Source organism: Apodemus sylvaticus, chromosome 12 (genome assembly GCF_947179515.1).
Source record: "Apodemus sylvaticus chromosome 12, mApoSyl1.1, whole genome shotgun sequence".
NCBI classification, from domain to species: Eukaryota; Metazoa; Chordata; class Mammalia; order Rodentia; family Muridae; genus Apodemus; species Apodemus sylvaticus.
In genome coordinates, this window is record NC_067483.1 from 70,058,807 (window position 1) to 70,082,775 (window position 23,969).

The 23,969-nt window shown below is 46.6% G+C and overlaps 1 protein-coding gene across 1 annotated transcript; it reads left to right on the forward strand.

Moving 5' to 3' along the window:
• Positions 1 to 301: 301 nt before the first annotated feature.
• Positions 302 to 12,216, forward strand: Myoc (myocilin). Its single transcript, XM_052200711.1, has 3 exons — positions 302 to 950; positions 9,664 to 9,789; positions 11,372 to 12,216. Exons 1-3 carry the CDS (start codon positions 389 to 391, stop codon positions 12,154 to 12,156), a joined length of 1,473 nt encoding a protein of 490 aa, XP_052056671.1. The 5' UTR covers positions 302 to 388; the 3' UTR covers positions 12,157 to 12,216.
• The last annotated feature ends 11,753 nt before the right edge of the window (positions 12,217 to 23,969 follow it).

Consider the following 23,969-nt stretch of genomic DNA (forward strand, 5'->3'; position numbering starts at 1 on the left):
GTCAGACAAGATAGGCATATGTGCACATGTATAAACAGACTAGAAACTTAAGGGTATTATTGGGATGTGGGGTACATGCAGGGGACTTCAAAAAATAAATAAATTCAAAATAGCCTCTGGCACTTCGTTTTTTAAGGCTCTTGCTGGCAGTGAGTGCAATCCTCCTATCCCCCCATGGCCGGTCCAACCCAGCTTCATGTGATCACCTCTCCCTCCCTCCCTCCACACAGGGCTGGCTCCCCAGGATGTATAAACCTCACTGGACTTCAGGCTTGAGCCAGCAGGGCCACCCATCCAGACACCTTGCCGCAGAGCTTTCCAGAAGAAGGCTCGCCCAGCCTTCACACCGACGTCCTTCTGTGCATGCTGCTGCAGCTGTAGTCCCAAGATGCCAGCTCTCCAGCTGCTGTTGGTGGCCTGCCTGGTGTGGGGAACGGGGGCCAGGACAGCACAGCTCCGAAAGGCCAATGATCGGAGTGGCCGGTGCCAGTACACCTTCACCGTGGCCAGCCCCAACGAATCTAGCTGCCCAAGGGAGGACCAGGCCATGTCAGCCATCCAAGACCTTCAGAGAGACAGCAGCGTCCAGCATGCAGACCTAGAGTCCATCAAGGCCAGAGTCAGATCCCTGGAGAGTCTCTTCCACCAGATGACCTTGGGCCGAGTTACTGGGACTCAGGAGGCCCAGGAGGGGCTTCAGGACCAGCTGGGTGCCCTCAGGAGAGAACGGGACCAGCTAGAGACCCAAACCAGGGATCTGGAGGTAGCCTACAACAATCTCCTGCGAGACAAGTCGGCTTTAGAGGAAGAGAAGAGGCAGCTGGAACAAGAGAATGAAGATTTGGCCAGGAGGCTAGAAGGCAGCAGCCAGGAGGTAGCAAGGCTGAGGAGAGACCAGTGTCCCTCAGGCCAGCACCCCTCTCAGGACATACTGCCAGGCCCCAGGGAAGGTAAGAGCACAAGGTGGAGGGTCACCTGACCCAGCAGGTAGCACGTCTGCTGGTGACCCATTATGGGACTCCTAGGTTTCTCCTTCTGTTTTGTCTTTTCTCTCAGAAACTGAAAATCCAGCATGCAATAGTTTCAGTAAGGCAAGCAAAGCAAACACTTTCCCATGTTTCCTGAAAGTTGGCTCCTTGTTTAGGTCAGTGGATCTGAGCTCTTGTGCCCAGTCATGACAAAATGGTCACAACCCACAGCCAAATGAGAAACATGGGGCCAGGTGGGAGATGCATATGGTGAATAATCAGTAGAAAATGGCTTGCTGTGCCTTTGGATAATGCATTCTTTTTCAATCTTTGCTTAGAAATCGCGATTCTTACCAAATGACCCTATTTATGAGATGCCAAATGATTTGTGCAATGAAAACTGGTATATTATTATTATTATTATTATTATTACTACTACTACTACTTACTGTTGTTGTTGTTGTTAATGTATTTGGTTTCTCGAGACAGGGTCCCTTTGTAGACTAGACTGGCCTTGAACTCAAAGATCTGCCTGCCTGTGCCTTCCGAGTGCCAGTATTAAAGGTAAACATCCCCATGCCTGATAGTATTTTTTAATCTCCTACTTTGGAAAAGAAAGAGGAAGCAATTTCTCTCTCAAGTCCCTTGGTGTGTAGCTTTGGAAATTTTGTCTTTTGTTGCTGAATCAAAGAATGTCTGCTTTCAGGTCACTAGAGAACTCTGCGGTGGCCCTTCTCACAACTGGCTATCTCTGTTTGTCCCAGCTCCTGCTTGGAGATGGGTATTTGGGGGCATTGAGAGATGGGCATGTTATTTTTGATGATTAGGAGACAGTATATGTGCCACTTCTTATGAGTGTTTTGTTCCCAAAAAGTCACTTGTTTCATGAACAAACACATTCAGATGTGGGAAGTCTGGGTCCTTAAATGTGTCGATGACAAGCACCGAGGAAACTGAGGGGACAGATTCATTTTAAACAAAGGGGTCTAAGAAACCTGGTAACCAAGCTCGTGGGCATCCTCCATCAGCTCTCCGCGGCCAGGTGACAGCTACAGAAGGGGTGTTGGGATGGTCGGGGAACGTGGCACCTGTTAGAGGTTGTTAGGTCAGCACTGCATTTCTCAGGTGACAGTGTAGTTATGAGGGAGACGATCCTGTGTGTGCTCAAGTACCTAGAACAGAACTGTCAGGATCTATTATACAGTTTACTCGCTGAGAGTGAGAGGAGGAGAGGCCACACTAGACATGGAGTAGTTCTGGATCCTCGTAAACAATGCCCGAGAGCATGATCTCAAGTGTCCTATCACCTTCTCGGGGTTGAAAACCTCCAAACTCACATGATGGAATAAATGTTTTCTAAAAGAGATCCTTACCTGAAAGGTAGGATCTGCATGACTGAGGCTCCAGACCCTGAGTCGACGCTGGGCTCGGCAGCAGGCAAGGTATTTCCTTCTCTGCCTGTTCTTTCTTATCCATAACATGGCAAAGAATCCACTCTGTAATCACTTTTGTGGGGCCCAAATGAGCAACTGTAACATAGGAGTGATGCTTTCTGTTATTGAAACTGAAGTTAGAATACAAAATCATGGACTTTTTTTTTTTTAATGTATGTGAATACACTGTAGCTATTTTCAGACACACCAGAAGAAGGCATTGGATTTCATTACAGATGGTTGTGAGCCACCATGTGGTTGCTGGGAATTGAACTCAGGACCTCCAGAAGAGCAGTTAGTGCTTTTAACCTCTGAGCTATCTCTCTAGGCCATTATATGATCTTTTTAAGACACACTGTTATACTTTTTCTATCTCCCTTCCTGTGCCCCTCCTAATGTTTACCCTCCCAGCTGGTGCCTGCTTTTACAGCAAGCGTATGTCTTTAATCACACTTTCTCTTCCTCCCGTTAATGATTACCTAGTTAAATATTTATATTTAAGCTGGAAGAGATCCAGTTCTGAATTGGACAACAGAGGAAAGTTGAGGTCCTGAGCCGCTAAGGGGCCAAGGGCTGCCCAGCTGTCCAGTGGTGGGTAAGACTTCAACTGGACTCTGACAGGTCAGACAGGGAAATATCATCACTAAAAGTTATATGCGAATTTCAGACTTGAAGTTACACTCTCAAAAAAAAAAACTATGTAATTGTATATATGCAGAGTGTTTGTGTGTGTGTGTGTGTGTGTGAAAATAGAGGCAATGCTCTATAATTTTACTGTCTTGTGGTCTTTTAGTTTAAAGGACATGCCTGGCCTTGGGAATTTATTGGATGTGTTCTCTAATTTTATTTCCATCCTCCTTTCCAGCTGCTCTCCTTTTGACCTAGGTCCACAGCCCATTATAATCAACTTCAAGTGTGGGCATCTTTGTCTACAGTGGAGCATCATCGGGCCAGGGATTGCATGAGGCATGGACAGATGACTAGACAGGAACCTTGAGAGCATTTGGCCGTGGGCTCATTTGTGAACATGTGGAAACTGAGCCAGCGAGCCTGCAGGTCCATGGCCACCTAGTCTGTGAATGACACTATGAGAACCAGAATTCTGCCTTTTCTAAGAGTTGATGACATTCATGACCCCTACTGTCTTCAAGCTTACAAACCTTAAAAATGTCAGAGCGCTCCAGGTGTGGTGGTGGATGCCTTTAACCCCAGCACTTGGAAAGCAGGGGTAGTGGATCTCAGTGAGTTAAGGGCCAGCCTGCTGTACAGAGCAGGTTCCACAACAGACAAGGCTACACAGAGAGATCTTGTCTGGGTGGAGTGGGGGCTACCATTTCCAGGCCTCAGGCTTGGAGATCAGTAGTATTCTGAGGGGCTGGAGCTCAAGTGGCAGGAACTGAGGTATAAAATGAAGGCTGAGAAGGGAGGCTTCTTCCTACCCACCACACAGTACAAACTGACACTGACACTTTAGCATGTAATTGTTACATAGAAAAAAAAATCTCCTCAGCATCAATCACTTATGTGTATGCATGAGGATTTCAGCATGCGCACCCACACAGATGTAAACAGAAGTACTATTCACCTAAAGACGAATGCAACAGCAGTTCCCTCTGAGACCCAGGAGTTGGGCCCAGTCATCAGTGAGCACCTGTGAACATGTCATGGGTCCTGAGGCCAGGAAAAGAAACAGGGACACAGAGGAGAGTGATTCAGGAACGAAAATAAGAAGGGAGGGCCATCAAATTGATTGCCACATGTGATGTGTTTATTCAAAGATAGAGAAGGGGGAGGATATGCTCTGTGGAGATGTGGTGAGGTGTGGGGGAACGGGGTGCCTCAGCAGGGCCATGCCAAGGCCTCCCTTCCCACTGAGGGCCCAGCCACGTGACAGAATAGAGTTTATTAAGGGCATGCGAAGGAGAGTTAGGGTAGTAGAGACAGAGTAGAGAAGAGGAGCGCATGGAGAGGGAGGGTGTAAGGGAATAGGGAGGAGGGGGAGGGGCAAGGAGACAGAGTGGGAGCAAGAAGGCAAGAGACCAAGAGAGCAAGGAGGGGGCATGCAGCCCCTTTTATAGTGGGTCAGGCCTACCGGGCTGTTGCCAGGTAACTATGGAGTGGAGTTTAGACCGAATGCTAATCACATGAGAAACAAAAGCTTAGCACCAGGGAACATTTATCCCTGGATCTGATAGTCCCTCATCTATGAGAAACAAGACGCCAGGCTGGTCCTCACAGTCAGAGAAGCTTGGGCAGGAAGCTGATACCTCGAAGAGTCAGGTTGCCATAACAACTGCTGGGGAAAGATGGGCAGGAGGGGGTTGAGCGCCAGAGTGGTTGGTCGGCAAGACTCTGGGTTATCATGCTGAGCAGTGGGGAGAGGAGGAAGCATCTTGGGCCATTTCTGATGGAGTGACCACCCAGGCAAGGGACTGCAATTGTAATGTTTTCCTCTGGGTGAGTCCTACCATTGTGTGCAGATGCCGTGCAGTCATTAAGAACCTCGGCCTGTACTTAACATAAAGTCTCTGTATTACACACATGGGATCCAGAGATAGTATCTAGGACACATGACAACCAGGCAAGTAGCTAAACTTTCTTTTTCCTGATGTATTTGTGTCAACCTGGACATATCATGGCATTGCTTTGTCCTATTCTCTCCATTTAAATAATACTAGCTCTTTCACAGTGATAGAAAATGTTTACAAAAATCTTTATAATGCCATTGGAATTTGCATGCAAATTAGTTAATAATTTATCTGGTCCATAGGTTCCTCTCCACTACAGTATGAGGTCAAGGACAGGGCAGGCAGATGGTCTCAACCAATCTTAACAATAGAGGAATGAATCCATACCAATTAATTAAGGACCATTAATTAATGGTAACCATTAATTACCATTAAGAACATAAATAAGCAAAAGGCATGAAAGCTTCAAATATCTGACACAATGCAGATATTGCTTTCCACAATCATTTGTTTTCCTTCTATATTCAAAATTGAATGTCAGTGGTTTTAAACATTCCAGAAAAATCAGAGTTTGGACATTTCTTTATTCGGGATTATTTGCTCATGGTACTATATAATCTTCAAAAACAACCTGACATTTCTGTACACTCAGAATGCTGGTGTTCAGAGAGGTTGACTCATTTGCCCAAAGTCCCACAGCTGGGACACAGTGGGACAGAAGGAAACTACAGCTTGCGGCTCAGGCCAGCCCCCTTGGCGCAGAGCTTCCGGGCTTCAGCAGACTTTGCCAGATGGCTCTCCCCTGGGAATCGGAATGCTGCCAGCAGCTCCTGGCTGAGAGGGCTGCAAAGCCACCAGGAGTTTCCTAATCCAGCCACCACACCTGCCAAGTGGAAATGAGTCAAGTGGTCTCTGGAAGGCTTTCCTTGACATTCGGTGTTACTACAGCTCTTGTTTACCACAAGGAAAGTGCATTAGGTGTGGCTCCCTGCAAAGAGTGAGGGAAGACTGGAAGGGGGCCAGAGCTGAGGACTCCTATCCTAAGCCAAGCCGTGGAGGTGGGACCAGGATTGGATCACAATCCCATACTCCTGTGCGTCTGCCTCTCTGACCAAAGATCTGATCTCTGTGGGAATGCTGAGCCATCAACTAGGGCCTGAGCTCTGCCCCAGGAGGGGGTCGTTCTACAAGAGCTCACTGGCTCTCCTGAAGCCTCTAGCCACTCACTCTCTGGGCCCAGTGAAGGTGCAGAAGCCACTCAGTACACTAATCCAGGGACGTTTAACAGAAGGAATTATTACAGTTTCTTTTACTGACAGATTTTTTTATACAATATATTCCGATTTTCCCTCCTGTTCCTCCTCCTTGTTCCTGCCTCCCCTCTCATCCAGATCCATCTCCTTTCTGTCTCTCTTTAGAGAACAAACAGGCATCTAAAGAATAATAATAAAATAAATATAAGACAAAATAAAATTAAATCAGGGTAGGACAAAACAAAAAGCAGAAGGAAGAGAGCCCAAGAAAAGGCACAAGGGATAGATGGAGATACAGAAGCACACATTCGGGAATCCCGAAATGCCACACAATTGGAAGGCATAAAATATATGCAGGGGGGAAAGTCCTGCTGTAATATTTTGAGACAAGGAAACTCGAAAGACACCATGGAGCTAATTTTTCTGCTGGCTGTCTACTGCTGGGCATGTGGCCTATACTTAAGAGCAATTTGTTTCCTCAGGGAGATTCCCTCGGAGAAAATGATTTAGTTGCACATGCTTTTCCGTGGGATATTATGCACGAGAGGTGGGGTGTGTCCACTTCTCAGCTCTAGGACTCCATCTGGTGCAGGCCTGAGCAGCCTCTGAACTCTGTGTTCTTCATATGAGCCAATCTCCTTGACTTAATGGGTCTGGTTTTCCTAATGTCCTCATCTTCGCTGGCTCTGACGCTCTTTCTGCCTCCTCTTCTACCGGTTCCTGAGCTCTGAAAGGAGGGATTTGATGGAGACATCCTCTTTAGGGCCAAACGTCACAAGGTCTCTTACTCTCTGCATATTGTCTGGGGCTCTCTGTATTTGTGCCCATCTGCAGCCGGAAGAAGCTTTTCTGATGATGGCTGAGCGGCACTGATCTATGAGTATAGCTAACTGTCATTAGGAGTCATTTTACTGCTGTGTTCCTTTTGTAGAATAGTAAGCAGTGTTTAGTTTTCCCCTGGGTCTAGCCTCAGGCTCTTGGTCATCCAAGAGCACATACCTCAGGTATGTTCTCCATGGAGTGGGTTGTAAATCAAGTATCAGTTGGTTATTCCCACAAGATTTGTACTACCATTAGCTAGCAGATCTTGCAGGCAGGACATCATTGTAAATCAAAGGGTTTGTAGCTGGGTTGGTGTTTACAGTTCTCCTTTGGTAGAGTGCAGAGTACCTTCTGGTACCAAGAACACCAGCCAGTGGAGGTAAAGGCTTTTGGTAGGCCCCAGCGTAACTTCTCCTTGTCCAATAAGTTGTATAGGTAATACTTTTAGCAATAGGACCTTGTCATTAGCTTGTGGAGAGCGATCTTGCAACAGCCTGAGTTGTTTGGGGGTTCACATGGGACCCCTTTGCCAACAACCCATTCCCAGTTATAGAGTTTCATTTGGTGATATGAGGTGTTCTCCTGCTAATTGGCAATTTAATTTAGATCACCTTCATATATATATATATATAGATAAATAGATAGATATAGATATATGTAATTTAGGACATTTCTGATGCATTAGGTTCCCTACACAACTCAGCAATGGCTGTTGATTTTAGCTCCTCCTCTCTGTACTTCCTTCCTTAACCCCCTCTTCCCTTCCCCTTCCAGATTGACCCTCCCCACACCCCTTACTCTCATCTGTCCATAACTATCCATTCTACTTTCACACCCAAGAGAGACCTGTTCCTCCCGGATAGTCCTTTACTCTATACCTAACTACAGAGAAAATTATTAATGATGGTGAGAAAGCAAATATAATGAACTCCATATGTAAATAACCTCCAAATGGCAGTCTAGGGCTACAGGGATAGGGGTAGGATGGACAGACTTGGGAGGACTTCAAGACCTCGCTAGGGAAGAGACACCCTGCTTGTTTGTCCTGACCTCGGCCGCATATGCAGATGGGGACCCATGGCACAGCATGGAGGAGTCCTGAGCAGATGTGATGGTCACATTCATAACATCGAAGCCCTCCTACAGCAGCTCTGACTTCCTTATGGAATATGTACCACAAGGCTGAAGTTTCAGAGGAACTCCATGCAAGGCTAGGGACCTCCGGATGGTCTCAAGTACACGTGACAGGAAGCCAAGAAAGAACTGCAGCCCTTCCTCCTCACACGATGGCGCTGTAGCGCCCTCTACTGGGATAGTTCAACAGTGCTCACTTCTACACAGCACTTGTAGAAAGGAGCATCCAGCTGTGAGAGCCAAGACTTTTGTTTGTAGCCAACAGAGCCCCTAACCCCAAAGCAGAAGGGTCACAAACGTCAAGACTTCAGAAAACAGCAGTTCAACTCCCAGCCTTGGCACTTGCTAGCTGTGAAACCTTGGTAGATTACCCACCCCTTCTGATCTTTGTTTTCCTCCTTTGCCAATAAGAATAATAGCAGTTACTTTCTTATGGAGATAGGAGATAAACACAGGGCAGGGCACACATCAGTGACAACAGTATATAGGTCACTGGGTCAGATGGCAGGACTAAAGTCCGACTTCAGTGTCTGAAACTTTAGAGGCAGCACGAGGCTTCATCTTTCTGCACGCATGTACACACATGTACCCTTCTTGGCATCTGTGTAGCTTCCTACTCTTTTTTTCCACTTTATTTTCTCCAAAGCTAAAGAGGGCATCTTATTTTCTTCCTGCTGAGTGACAAATGTGTACAGTTCTTTTCTTAATACACACAGCATCAGTAAGTCACTAAACAGAAAACCAACCTACTGTCAAATATGAAATAGTTGTTATCAGGTGTGAACAGGATGGGAAGGGACACCGGGAGAAGACTGCTCATGGTGACCCTGGTATGGTGGCCTCTCCCTTTTTCTAGGAATTTCTAGAAGAACCAAAAACGAGTTCTTCCTTATGCAACCTGACTTCAGAAAGGTTACATGCAAAGCTTAATGTGTTACTGACAGTGACCTGAATACTTCAAAATAGCTACAAATTATTGTAAATGTTTCCAACCCAAAGTAGTAATAAATAGCTAAGGTAATGGATATATAGTTATTTGAACTGATCACTAATCAATATATATACAGAAATGTCACCTTACATCATCAGTATACATAATTATGTCAAGTGAAAATAGGATTATAGTTAAAAACCAAATTTGATCTATTCTTAAGATAGTCACACATGGCAAGGAATGCTTAGCTGTTGAAATTCAAACGTTTAAGAGCTTGCTAATGACTGTCTTCTATTCCTTGAAACCATACTTTACTAACAATCAATTTCCCTAGTGGAGTGTATATAAATCACATAAAATTCTTATTGTAATTTGTTTTGTGATGAATATTCAACCCAGCGTTAAACAGAGAGCTGTGCAATGTATTATTTGTAAGCTTTTTAATTATGCAAATTTCCCAAGCAGGAAAAAAAAAAAAACCAGTGAAGCCATCGCCTAGTTCCAATGAGCTACCAATGTGGTTCGGTCATATTCCATCTTCCCTTTCTGGGCCCCCAAAGCAAATGTCAGATATCAAACATCATCCTCCACAGAGTCCATTCTTGTGCCCTTTCTTCTCCAAGTACCATTTGTTTCTTTCTTTGAATACAGTCTCTCAGTGGAATTTGGATACATTGGCCTTCCAGGAACTGAAGTCAGAGTTAACAGAGGTTCCTGCTTCCCAAATCTTGAAGGAGAATCCATCTGGCCAACCCAGGAGCAAAGAGGGAGACAAAGGTATAGTTAGATTTCTTCCTTTTGAGCCTACCTGGCCTCTCCCTCTCCATCTCTGAGTGTGGGTGTGTGTGTGTGTGCGTGCGTGTGTGTGTGTGTGTGTGTGTGTGTGTGCGCGCGTGTGCGCGTGCGCGTGCGCATGTGTGCGTGCGTGCTTGTGTGTGTGTGTGTGTGTGTACACGCGCCTTGTTCTGTGTTCAGTTTGGAGAGAGCAACTGTTCACCCAGAAGAGAAGACAGGTGTCTCCCAAGAAGCAGAGTTGGGGAGGAAGAGGCTGAAACCCCTGAACTGCCTTTTCCAGACATATGAACAGGAAGCCAACCTTGGAGGGTGAGGCACATACTATAGATCATTTCTGCATGTCTGTTACAAAAAGCATTTTTCTGACCTTTTTCTATCAAGGAAAAGAGCATTTGCCCCTCAAAAAAAAGCATTCCATGGAATACGGCAGCTGTTTCCAGAAAATAGCATTGGCTGTGTCATTAGCAATCCCTGCTAACACTGACTGGTATGTAGGGGTGATCAATTACATTATGATTCCCTGAGAGAGATAAGCATCGCTGTAGCCTTTTGTGGGGAAATCAAAGACAACCATGAAAGGAGAAATTTATCTTAAATCCACTAACTAAAATTCTCATCTATTCATTATATTAAAAAATAGACTCTTGCCAGACAGTGGTGGCACACGCTTGTAATCCCAGCACTCTGGGAGGCAGAGGCAGGCAGATTTCTAAGTTCGAGGCCAGCCTGGTCTACAGAGTGAGTTCCAGGACAGCCAGGGCTATACAGAGAAACCCTGTCTTGAAAAAAAAAACAAATGCAAAAAAAAAAATAGACTCTCTTTATGACATTTAAATGGATGCATCAGGTATGTGGCCCATCAAATAAAGCTTGAAAATCTTTGTCATATAGATTATGCTTACAATGTTAAATAAACCCAATTTATTTATGAATTGCAATGGAATAAGTCATGAAGTGCAATGGAATAAATATAGAATAAATACCCGTGATCCCTGCTGAGCTCGTGGAGAGTCTGGACAGAGTCAGAGCTCTGTACAACTTTTTCCCTCCTGAGTGAGAGAACCATTCACCCCACAGACTCATCACATGATGTTTGCTGTGCGTATCTCTAGAGAAAGCACCCGGGCTCGTCTAGTCACTTCTACACTGACAACCTCATTACCCCAAACCTTTATCCCCCCTATATTAATGAGAATGTCAGGGGAATGGAGAGATGGCTCAGTGGTTAAAAGCATTGGCTAGTCTTCCAGAGGACATGGGTTCAATTCTCAGCACCCACACGGCAGCTCACAACTCTCTGTAACTCCAGTTCCAGGGCATCCGACACCCTCACAGAGACATACGCGCAGGCAAAACACCAATGCACAGAAAACACAAATGAGAAAGTCAAGGCTCACAGAGCTAATAAGTACCTCACTGGTCACACAGTCAGTGGGTAGCAGGGCTCAGATGGCGGCCCACCCTGTCTCTGCCCTCTCGGCTTTGCTCCTACTGTCCAGCCTGCTGTCTGTATTTGGATATAGATATTTATTTAATATCATGACAACTTTTTTTAATTCATCAGGATGTGGAATGCTAGTCTGGGTAGGAGAGCCAGTCACCCTGAGGACCGCTGAAACAATCGCTGGCAAGTATGGAGTGTGGATGAGAGACCCCAAACCCACCCACCCCTACACCGAGGAGAGCACTTGGAGGATTGACACCGTTGGCACAGACATCCGCCAGGTGTTTGAATACAGTCAGATAAACCAGTTCGAGCAGGGCTACCCTTCGAAGGTCCATGTGCTCCCCCGGGCCTTGGAAAGCACGGGGGCTGTGGTGTATTCGGGGAGCCTCTATTTCCAGGGGGCTGAGTCTAGAACAGTGCTGAGGTATCAGCTGGACACCGAGACCGTGAAGGCAGAGAAAGAAATTCCTGGAGCTGGCTACCACGGACAGTTCCCGTACGCCTGGGGTGGCTACACAGACATCGACTTAGCCGTGGACGAAAGCGGCCTCTGGATCATCTACAGCACGGAGGAAACCAAAGGGGCCATAGTCCTCTCCAAATTGAACCCAGAGAACCTGGAACTTGAGCGTACCTGGGAGACCAACATCCGTAAGCAGTCTGTGGCCAATGCCTTTGTTATCTGTGGCATCTTATACACCGTGAGCAGCTACTCTTCCGCTCATGCAACCATCAACTTCGCCTACGACACCAACACCGGGATCAGCAAGACCCTGACCATCCCATTCAAGAACCGCTACAAGTACAGCAGCATGATCGACTACAACCCCCTGGAGAGGAAGCTCTTTGCCTGGGACAACTTCAACATGGTCACCTATGATATCAAGCTCTCGGAGATGTGAGGAGCCCCTCCCAGCAAAGGCCGGAAATGGTGAAGTTCCCGGCTCCCAGGTGAAGCGACTGCAAGGAGAGGCAACCAGATGCTGGGAGTGTCTCCTGCTTCAAGATTTTGTTTGACCAGGTCAATGTACAGTTACCTCTAACTGATGCGATCCCGGGCTTGTACAGTTAGTCGTACATACTCTGTTCTGTCAGCTTTCAAAGGGGTATCCATCTTTTAAACATCATATCGTGCAGCAGTCCAGAGAAAAACTAGAAGTAGGGTTGGTTCTTCATGAAACCATTGCTTTTGCAAGCCGTATACTTACCATGAGCCTTGAGAGGCAGCAGCAGTTCTATAGAGAACTCTACAGAGAGTTCTACTGCACTCATGCTTAGAACTGCTCTTGCTGAAGGTGTATTTACTCCAGCGGGTGTCTAATGCTACAGATATAGCATGTAGTTGGATAGTACATCAACCCTTTGCCCTGTGAAAATAAAGTTATCTTACACGACGTTACTGTCTTTGAGATCTATGGAAATTTTTGCTCAAAAGCACAGATTCCAGAGTGTGCCTTGCCTCTGGGTTGGATAATATGACAGGCGTGTGTGCATGCAGGTGCGGGGGTGTCTGTCTGTCTGAGAGGCTTGCGCCTATCTTTTCCTGTTTTGCCCATGAAGGCAGTAGGTCAACAGTGGGCTGCACGGCTTCCTCTGGTTTCCCAGATCCATCTAATTGTGTTCTTGCCTCTTTCTGAGCAGCCTTGGTGTCTTTCCCTCAGCCTAACCCACTTTTCTAGGTTTTATCTGTTACAGACACCAGCTTTAAAAAAAAAAAAAAAAAAAAAGACAGTGACTCTCTAAAAAAAATCCCTAGATATCCCAGAACTCACTCTATAGAACAGGTTGGCCTAAAACTAAAGAGATCTGTCTGCCTCTGCCTCCAGGTTGCGGGCATATAAAGGTGTGCGCCATCACACCTGGCCCAGGCACTATATGTGAGCAATGAGCAAACTTTGTAGAACTTCTTTCACAACGGTAAAACTGGCAATAACACACATGATAAAAATGACCACCGTGACCATTTAAAAATGGCTTCACGTGCTATGGAGCGTGTGGTCAGAGGACAGCGTAAGGGAGTCAGTCTCCTCTGCCTAAGATGTGGGACCTGGTACTGAACTTAAGCAGTCAGCCTTAGTGGCAAGAGTTTTTACCGGCTGAGTCATTTTGACTGTACATATAGGTGTTAATACATGGTTTTGTGCCAACAATCGCCACATATGGAGAACTCTTCCCATCACACCAAAACGAAAGCTGTCCACCCAGAAAACGACTCTGCTTCAGAGGACAGGACAGCCTGAAGCATCATTCTTCAGCCACTATGTTCCTTTTTTAATTTTATTTATTTATTTTTTGACAGGCTTTCTTACTAGCCTGGCACCTGCCGAACTCCCATCTTCTCCCTTGGTGCTGGGAACACTGGTACACCCTGTACTCAGCTTCTTAAATTTCCCATGGCTCCCAGGGGTCGAACTCACTCTTCATGCTCACACCGCGCTATTGCCCCAGAGCTTTTTAGGAACCGAGGTTAGCTCCCTTCTCCGTGGTGTGTAGTGGTAGCGTATCTTACCTTACCAGTTCAGCCTGGGCTTTCTCCCACTGGGTGTCAGTCCACCAAAGCTTTCCATCCCCAGCCCCATGTCTGTGTTGGGCCTGCTATCACAACAGGGAGAATCCAGGAAGATACCCAGTGTTATCTGTCATTAACACTCACATCTTCATCATCTTCATGTCTGGTTCCACATCTGCCACCCCCCCCCCCCAGTCTGGTGTCCAGATCTCTCGGGCACAGTGTTTGAAAAACAGAAAAGGAAAGGAAGGCTTTTACATCTCCGTGACCCTCGGTGCATTTCAGGAGTGCTCCTGAAGCAAAGGAGCATGGTTCCCTTTGGTCTTTTGCTGCTGTTCCTGCTGGGGGTGGGTTGCTTCTCCCAGGGACCTGATGAGCACCAGGCCCTCTGATTTCAGGTACCTGTGTAAGGTTTGTGTACACCACATTCACATAGAATGTAGCTTTACATATTTCAGTGTGACTTCAGTTTGATTAGCCCATCACGTAAGGATAGGTGGAGAAGTCCCCACATTAGGCATTATGTGAGTTCCCTCAAACCTTTGAATGTTGGAGCATTTCAAAGTCAGGACTTTTGAGTTTGTATTAAGACTTGAGCCAGGTAATAATGGCCCATGCCTTTAATTTCAACAGTTGGGGGTCAGAGGCACGCAGATCTCTGAGTTAGAAGGCCAGCCTGGTTTACTGGGAGTTTCAGGATAGCTAGGGCTACACAGAGAAACCCTGTCTTGAAGAAAACAAAACAAACAAATAACCCCAAAAGACTTCAACATAGGACTCAGAAGAATACAATTCAGCAACTGGGTTTTAATCTAAACCCTCTCTCAGACCCAAAGACCCTGAAGTCAAAATGCAAGGACTCATCCATCTGTTCAGCTGACAGGTGTCCAAGTGTGCAGAAGACTCACAAGAGTGATGAGAGAAATCACAGACACAGACAGGCGAGGAAATCCAGTCAGCCCACCCTACCCTGCCCAGGCTCCCTCTCTCTCCATCAGCTATCGCCTAGGTCTGGGGAAGAAGATGGTGAAGCCGGATGGTCCTCTGTTTCTGAACACTCTTACTAATTCCATGTCGTTTGACGTCTACAGTCAGAGTCCTCATAGAGCTCTTTGGGATCCACCTTCTCTCTCACCTTATCTTCTATTACTATCTTGACTCACTGGAGTCCAGCCAACTCAACTAGCTTGTTATCCTTCAAATATGCCATGGATGCCTTCATCTTTCAACTTTCAGAGTGGCTCTTCACTCTGCCTTCAGCATCCACACACTTAACTCCATCACTGGGTTTTAATCCTTACTCAAATGTCACCTTTCTAAAGAGGCACGCCCATACACCTCTCCTAAAAACCACAATCAGTCTGCTGTTTCCTCAGACACATATAATGTCCTTTTCTCCTTTGTTATTTTATTTCTTATTTTAAATTTTCTTTTCTAGTTAAATCCCCCTGACTTGAGATAGACTTTATATTTTTAGGTTGTGACAGTCTTTTCCTGCTGAAATGCAGACTCTGTTGGGATAAAGACCAATCCTCCTACATAATAATGTAACACTAGGACATTGCTTGAACTACATAGCACGTTCTCAGTAATATTTATTGGACCAAAGAATATCCCAGAATATGCTTAGACACCAGATTAGAAAGGAAACCAACACAGTAGTGAGTCTTTCCAATCCTCTCCTCTCCTTGATTCTAATCTCTGCTAGCAGTGTGACCCTGGACCCTTCACTTCACCTCTGTAGCATATGCTAGAAATTTCTATAGTCTTCACATTCTCCATCTTCAAGATCTAAATGTGGTAACCACTAGCCACAGGTAGCCACTGGGCAATTGAAAGGTGGGCCGTATAACATGTTTGCTTTCTTTGGATGGTCTTATACTCAAGTGATCACACATATAACTGGTGGCTCTATTATGGGACATCAAGGGTCTGAGTTTCCTCACTTGACCAAGGATGAGGTGGTGATGGCAGGTTTCATTGTACACTCCTTCCCTGTCTGACACCTGGGCCGGCGTTCACAGAAGACAACCTTGCTGGCTGTGGGTAGGAGGACCCACACACTTACGCAGAAAGAACTTTTTGAAGATGGAGAGGACCTAAAGGATAAGCAGATAAGCACTCTCTCCTGTGTGAGTCAGAACGATCATGTTCCTGGTGTCTTCAACGCAGTCAGAGAAGCCCTCTAAGTCATTAGAGGCCCCGAGGGGTCTCCTGAGGGGTCTGGGTGAGACATCCAAGACGTGTACCCACCAGACAGTTGCCTTTCTTCAAGGCTAGTGTGTTCTGTTACAGAGTTTAAAAATCACCCCAACCCTCTACAAGTAAACATTGAAATACTGACAGTGACTTTCAAACTTCACAGTCCTAGTTACGCTCAGGCTAGGGATGCAAACAGCATAGTATGAAAAGTTCATGTGACTACGGAAGTGCCTGGCATAAGGCTTGATAACCTTAAACATCTCAGGATTCTCTGGACCACAGACCTTTTTTAAGGTTTATTTGTGTAATTATGTGCATGTATGTAGGTAGATAGGCAGATAGTATGTTATGTGGGTACCAATGGAGGCCAGAAGAGGCATCCAGTTCTCTGCATCTAGAGTTACACAGCTGACAACCAGGTCTATACAGTGTAGTCCAAATTGAAGACAAAACCAAACACAGTCATCATCTCAGAGGCTGGGCTTGAAAACTCCTTACCTTGAAGTGTGTCAGTGGGGCACTGGTTTGGATGTGAACTGCCTTCACAGGCTTGTGTGTCTGACTACTTGGCCCCCAGATGCTGCTGCATTAGTGGCGAGGCTGCAGGGACTTCTGGAGATAGAACTTACCTGGAGGAGGTGCCACTGGGGACAGGCCCTGGGGTTTAGCCGGGCCCTGCTCCCTGCCCTGCCTGTTTTTTCTAGTCTGCTGAGAGATGAGCAAGCAGCTGCCCCACACCTGTACACTGTGAAGCCAGTCACCTGCTGACACGCCCTTCATGCCACGCTAAACAGTATCACCTCAGATCATAAGCCTGAATAAACCCTCCTGTCCTTAACGTCTTCTGTGAGAACTTCATCAGCGGTAGGAAAGTTAACGAACACACAGGGCAAGAATCACTCTAGAGCACAAAGAGAGAAGCCCAAGACTTCTAGAACAGTCTTCAAAAGCCTGCCCAGAGACCCCAAATGAGTTCGTGTGTTGGTACCTACATCCATGCCCATTAAACAATTTAATTTGTACTTGCTTATGTCCGCAGCATCCGCTGGAGAAGGAGGGGGAGCAGGAGGCACCATGAGGTGGTCTTTGCTGGGAGACTCTTGGTCTACGCCCACGCTGGGGAGCACTTTCCCACCTTTGCCACTTTTCTTGGTGATTGTTTCATCTCTAGGAGGAAAAAAACACATTAAATGTTATTCAAGTAAGGGTAGGATAGGGCCTGGGGAGAGGGCTCAGTGGGTAAAGGTGCTTGCCGCTAAGTCTGAATTCAATTCTCAGAACCTGATGGTAGGACAGAATATCACCTGAAAGTTGTCCTCGATGTCCATGATGTGTGTGTGTGGGGGGGGGGGCACACACAGAAATGCAATGGTTGTTTTTAAGGGAGGGAGAGAGTAAGAGAGAGAGGGAGAGAGGGGGGAAGGGAGAGAGACAGAGGGGAAGGGAGGGAGGAAGAGGAGAGAGGGAAAAAGAGATAGAGAAAAGGAGGGAGAAAGGGGGGAAAGGGGGAAAGAAGAAATAAGGGAGGGAAAGAGAGAGAAAGAAAGCAGATCCAAGATGCCAATAACAAAAAGAACTACTTACTATTTTACAATTTTACAGGACATCCCTTGTTCATACCTTCATAGCTATCCACTTGCAAAAATGAGATGATTATTAGGAGTCTGCCCTCCTTGGAATGAACTCACTAATCCCTGTTGGTCCCCAAGAACCAATGAGGTATAATTCACTCTCTGATCTGATGATAAAAGCACAATATCTCTTGGCTTACTTTTCTCTACCGCCACCAGGGTATTCTCACAGAATCTCCACTCAGCTTCCTTCGTTCTCAGGGCCTGTCCTCCCGTGGGCTCATTTCAAGTTCATCTCCCTTCTACCCAACTTTCCCCTCTTCCCACCTGCTAGGTTTTCTCCTCCTCTACTGAGGTGTAGTAGGCCTTTCCCAGCTCTCTCAGGTCTGGGCGAACCCTGCCTGCAAGGGCAGAGGATTGGCATATTACTCTATTACGGACTGGAATTGGGACACCTGATCCCAATAAAAACAACTTCCTCCTGCTGTTGAGAGGACGTGAGTGGGGCTGGTGGGTAGTGAGAGCGAGTTCTCAGAGCGAGCGTACTGAGAACAATACCGGATGGAAGGGCATCTTCGAACGTAATGTCTGCTCCTTTGGTCAGTTATCTTGTAAGATTTAGCAAGAATAGGGTGTCCGGGTTCCGACTGCCAAAGAGCTAGCGCTGGAAGTGCTGACAGAGCATCAGCTGCTGCTTTTTGCCATATCCGAATTATTTCAACCTGAGGTCTCTTGGAAGAGTTTTCTTTTTTTTAGATCACATCTCCTTTAAGGGTCATCCAACTTCTAAAGCCATTAAAGAAACTTACATGGCATCGTTTGTTAAAGATGAAGGACAATTTCTGCTCCGTGCTTAAAGAAACCTGACTGCACCTCAACAGTGGGACCACTGTGCTTAGCTGGGTGGCAGTTTCAGGAGAGTCCCACCATTCTCCACAGAGATGCTGTCCCCAACGCTGACACCACAGGCACACCAAAGGAAGTCAGTGAAAATGCAGGGAGAGCTGCGGGTGGGGGCACACATCTCTACTCCTGATCTCTGTGAGTTCGAGGCCAGCCTAGTCTACAGAGTGAGTTCTAGGACAGCCAGGGCAACATAGTAAAACCCTGTGTCAAAAACAAACAAACAAACAAAAAACAAAAGCAAACAGACCAAAACAGAGTGCCCAATTAAATATGTAATTCAGATAAATGGCCAATTTGTAGTATATTCCCCAGATGTATTTAAACTTAAAAATTTAAAACTCAAATTCAACTGAGGTTTCTGTATTCTATGTGCTAAGCCTACGATCAAAAGCACGCTCCTTGGCAGACAAAGACTATCAGGACCGAAACACTTGTATCACATCATCAAAAATGAGGGCGGACTACACAGACCCGAAGACCTGAGCTCAATCCCCAGAATCCCAGGTAGAGACAGACAGACAAGCAGGTGTGTGCACGCGCATATGGATGCAAAACAATACAATTTAAAGTTAAATAAATAAACATGATCCGCTGCCCACAATGATTTGAAGCTCACCCCACCACCCACAGGAGGGCCAGACACACAGAACGCCACCCCTCCTGAAGGGACTGTGAAGAAGGTCTGCCCCGCACAGTGGATGGAGACGGGTCAGCTTTGCCGCTCAGGTGCAGCTAAGAGCGCAGCGGATGGGTGAACTCACAGGATCCCTGCTTCCTGCAGCTTCTGCCTCACTGGCTGAGCCTCAGCGACCCTGGCCTAACTGACAAGCAAGCCCAAGAACCTTTGGGTACCTTGTGGCCATGGCCTTTCTACGCTTGTTGACCTCAGAGACCAGGTCAATGTTCGGGAAGCCGATCTTGTCCATAGGGCTTTTCTGGACGGCAGCTTCACTCGGTCGGATGGAGGGTTTCAGATACGCCGCACCTGGGAAGCAGGAAATGGGCGTCAGGCCGCTCAGCTGGGTCCGACTCGCTCTTGTCAAGAGGCAGATATTCCCTCAAACCTGGATGAGGGAAGGGCCCCGGTCTCATTGACCATGTAAACAAAACGCATGTGCAACCACTAAATGAAGAAGCAAATCAGCCATAACTGGCCCTGGTAAGGCGAGGAAACGGGCCTGAAGAAGAGAACCGAGTCTCCCCAGGTTGCTCGTAGCCCTGTCTCATGAGAGTTCTCAACTATTGGTGCCAGTGCAGGGCAGCAGTTCTCCCTCCCAGGGTTCTTTGGCGCTTGTAGACCTTTCTTCCCAGAGCCCTTGCCTTCTAGAGCATGGGAACAGGCTAACATAAAGCTGGAGCAAAGAGTTAGGTCATTTAGACCAAGGCGCACAGAGCTTAGATACCAGAGGCTGGCCCCGGGAACGGAAGTTCCCATCCTACCCATGGGCAGTGCCGGAGACCACAGGGCAGCTTTTCCACGAGTTTATTTGATAGCCACCACTTCTCATGTATCATAATCGCCACAAGAGAAATGGGGCCAAGTGAACAAGAGAGAAAGAAGCTCGGAGATTTCACCGGGATGTCCAGAACCCGAACCTGTGTCTGTCTGAAGTCAGAAACAACAGCTTTCTCTACAACACAGGCAAACAACCCGCAGGTCCTGCCGTCATGCCTGGCCTTCCCTTAAGGAATAGGAGAGTCTGCACACAGGCGCCCCATGCCAGTGGTGGGTCGCCCTGCTAATGTCACAGCGTGAATTTTAATAGCCTGAGCTCAACGGGCCTGGCTTCTGGTTGAACAGATCGGTTCCTGCGGAGACAAACATTGAACTCACCTCTGAAGCCCAGATCTGCTGGTGGATAGCCACTTTCACACGTCATGGCTCTGCTAAGAAATGCTACCATTGCATTCGGTACCCACAGAATAGCTCTATCTCCTCAGGGAAGGAAAGAGCCAACGGATGACCAACATCTTCATTTCCTTCACTCTTTTATCCTCCCGGAGTGAGTCTCTCTCCCTCCCCAGAACGTGAGTTGACAGAATCATTTGCACCTGAAGCCCACAGCAGCTGACTGACCCGGTATTCGCTCCCACTGGAGTCTACCGATGGCAAAATGCTCCCTGGTTGTTTCAGGGCGAAGTTGCGGGTCCTGTTCGGAGAAGGACGCTGTTCTGTATGTTTCTTGGGCATCAGGGAAGGTGCCAGCTTAGACCGTGGGGAGCTGGCCTGGCAAGCATCCTGACCTGTAGCTCTGGAGTACATGGTAAAAAGCAGATTCGTGAGCATCTGTCTTCCCAGAGCTAAAATAATCGGTGCTTCTTCCTCTGCCTAAAATGACCTCTGCCGGACTTCGGATGCAGAGGAGGGCAAATCTCTGTGAGATTCAGCCTGGACTACATAACAGGAGTTATACATATCAGGCCAGCCAAACCAGGAGTGAGACCCTGCTTCAAACAAGCAGGTTCTCTGTGCTGTGGGCTCTGAAATGTCAACACGGGGACTCCCGGCTTCCTTTTCTGAGCCGAGTGATTTTGGGCAAGTAACTTAACCTCTGGGTTTTGATTTTCCTATCAGTCAACAAATTTTATCTTACTCCTAGGGTACTTACTTGTAAAGACTGAGCAAATATTTGTAAAAAAAAAAAAATCCCTCCTTTATTAACTCTCCCTCCAGTCTTAAAAATGCTTAAATGAATGCTTGAATATAGGATATGTTCAGCCCAGGCAGGAAGGAATGTAGGAATGATGATATGAATACATGTGCATGCGTGTACAGGTATTTCCACTCCTGTACTGCTGTGGATATGCCTGCTGTCCCCAAACACAGCCTCGCACATTTTGGAAAACGGGAGCCCTGCTTTGTCCCTTTCTCTTAAGAGCTTAGCAAGATTGAACGCATGGGACCCCAACAACCACGTAAGCTGGGCCAGAATCTTGAAATTTCATCCTTTTTATTTTGTTTTTAAGGCCAGGGTTAGACCCAGGGCCTTATGACCACTAGGCAAGTGCTCTACCACTGACCTGAGTTTCCATCCCCTTGAATCCAAATCTTAGCTAGCATTGTGTTCCTGTCTGTTTCTTTTTTGTGAGGTTTTGTGTCTTTTTGGTTTTTGTTTTTGTTGGTGGTGGTCGTGTTTTGTTTTTGTTTTTTTTTTCCCCCTGAGACAGGGTTTCTCTGTATAGCCCTGGCTGTCCTGGAACTCACTCAGGCTGCCCTCGAACTCAGAAATCCGCCTGCTGCTGCCTCCCAAGTGCTGGGATCAAAGGCGTGTGCCACCACCACGGTCTGTTTCTTTTAACTAGGTGATTTCCCAAGTGCCTAGTCATCTATGATGTGAAGGATTTCCAAAGCGTGGATTTTTTGGTATGTTTTGCTTTAATTTGCATGTGGTTGAGGAGTCAGAAGCAATTACTATCTGCACATTTCAGAAAGACAGGACATCGGGCTGATTTCTCGCTCTGGCCTCCCAGTCTTCTTTCTGCACTGACTTTTTGTTCTTTTTATTTGTCATGGTGTCCTGTCAAAACTCAATGTGTAGACGAGGATTACCAGGGGCCAGCCTCAGCAATGTCAGGTCCTGCAGAGGAGATAGGTGTCAGGGAGGGAGGAGGGAGTCAGGCACAGGACTCTGGGAGTCTTGCAGCCTGACAAGTGGCAGTCAGAGTTCTTTGCTTGTACAGAACTCAGTAGGCAGGGATAGATTTATGTTGTTCCAAAGCATAGATCATGTCATGCTTTTGTCCTCAGACATGGGTTTTAATTTACTATTGGCCATAAGTTTAGTCATCATTAATAAACACTCACAGAACAGAACTGTCTTTTACAATCATTTTCCCACATCAATCCCATATTTAAGAATCTTGTGGTTTCAAGGACATTAGACAGAAGAAAATCTCCAAGCCAGCATGGGCACATTGTCATGTCGTTATAAAGCAGTGTGTTACTGACTCTCAGTGCTCAGAGGGTATCATAGGAAGAGGCTTCTAGTCTGATTTATTGCCAACTCCTCTAGCTCCCTGCCTGAACCTTGTTTATCTTTTTTTTTTTTTTTTGGTTTTTTTCGAGATTCTGTGTAGCTCTGGCTGTCCTGGAACTCACTCTGTAGACCAGGCTGGCCTCAAACTCAGAGATCGCCTGCCTCTGCTTCCCAGAGTGCTGGGATTACAGGCATGCACCACCACCGCATATAAAGATAACTTGTTTATCTTTTAAAGTTAACTTTGTTCTGTTGTCTTGCTCCTGTGGAAGTACAAAGGCAGATGCTCCAAGAGTATCTTGGAGTCAGAATCTTGTAAGGAGATCTCTGGTGTCTTTATTTTTGAGTTACAACCTTCTGGGCACAAGGAAACCCTTCTAGTAGGGCCAGATAAGGATATCTCCTTTCTTAAAAGAGGGAGGGGTGATAGTGTAGGACTTTCTTGGGAAAGCTTAGGAGCAGTACTCCTGGAAGAAGGTGTAAATGATTATAAGAAGCTTTCCATCAATCCAGTCTCTCAAGCTGTACAGATACTAAAAGCCTCTCAGCGTGCAACACATGGAGACAAGAGGAACACTGAAAGGCAGCAGGGCAGATTGCGTCACTCTCTGGGTCACTCTCAGCGACTGCATCGCTCGCTCCCTCCCTCGCTCACTCCTAGGCTCAGCTTTCTCCCCATCGCTGTTCCCATCAGATAAGGCTGTGCCAGAGGATGGCCATGAACTCCTTACCCTCTGGCCTCCCTCCCCTAGAGACCTGTCGCAGGCAATGACTTTGTGGGAACTCCCCGACTAGTTCCATCAAGCATCAGGACCTCAGTTAGATCCTCAGCCCCCACTGAGTCAGATCTCAGAGGCAGAATCAAGTGAGAGCCAGATTTAGAGAGATCTTATCTAAAAAACTAACGTGAAAACCAGACATGGCGGTCCACTCCTGTAATCCCAAAACCAGGGAGGCAGAAGCAGGCAAATGTCTGTAAATACAGGCTAGCCAGGGCTAGCTACTAGTCTCACACTAAGCAAATTAACATGGTAAAGGGCAGCTATGGAAGATACCTGATGCTTACCACACAGAGAGAGGGGGAGGGGGAGGGGCAGGGGAGGGGTGGAGGAGGGGGAGGGGGAAGGGAGAGGGAGAGGGAGAAGGAGAGAGAGGGAATAAACAGAGAATTTAAAAAAATGTCATACTTTCCTGGCTTTCAGAGTTGCTGATGAAAAATGCACTAGTCCATTGTATTTGCCTTTGTACCTAAGTTAGAATTTTTCCATTACATTAAAAAAAAAAGATTTATTATTATATGTAAGTAAACTGTTGCTGTCTTTAGACACACCAGAAGAGGGAGTCAGAACTCATTATGGATGGTTGTGAGCCACCATGTGGTTGCTGGGAATTGAAATCAGGACCTCTGGAAGAGCAGTCAGAGCTCTAACCACTGAGCCATCTCACCAGCCCCGCATTATGTCTTTTAATATTGTCCTTTGTTTTGCATTTTTAGTATCCTGATGATAATATGTTATGGACAGGTTCTTCTCTGGTCATTTCTCCTGGAG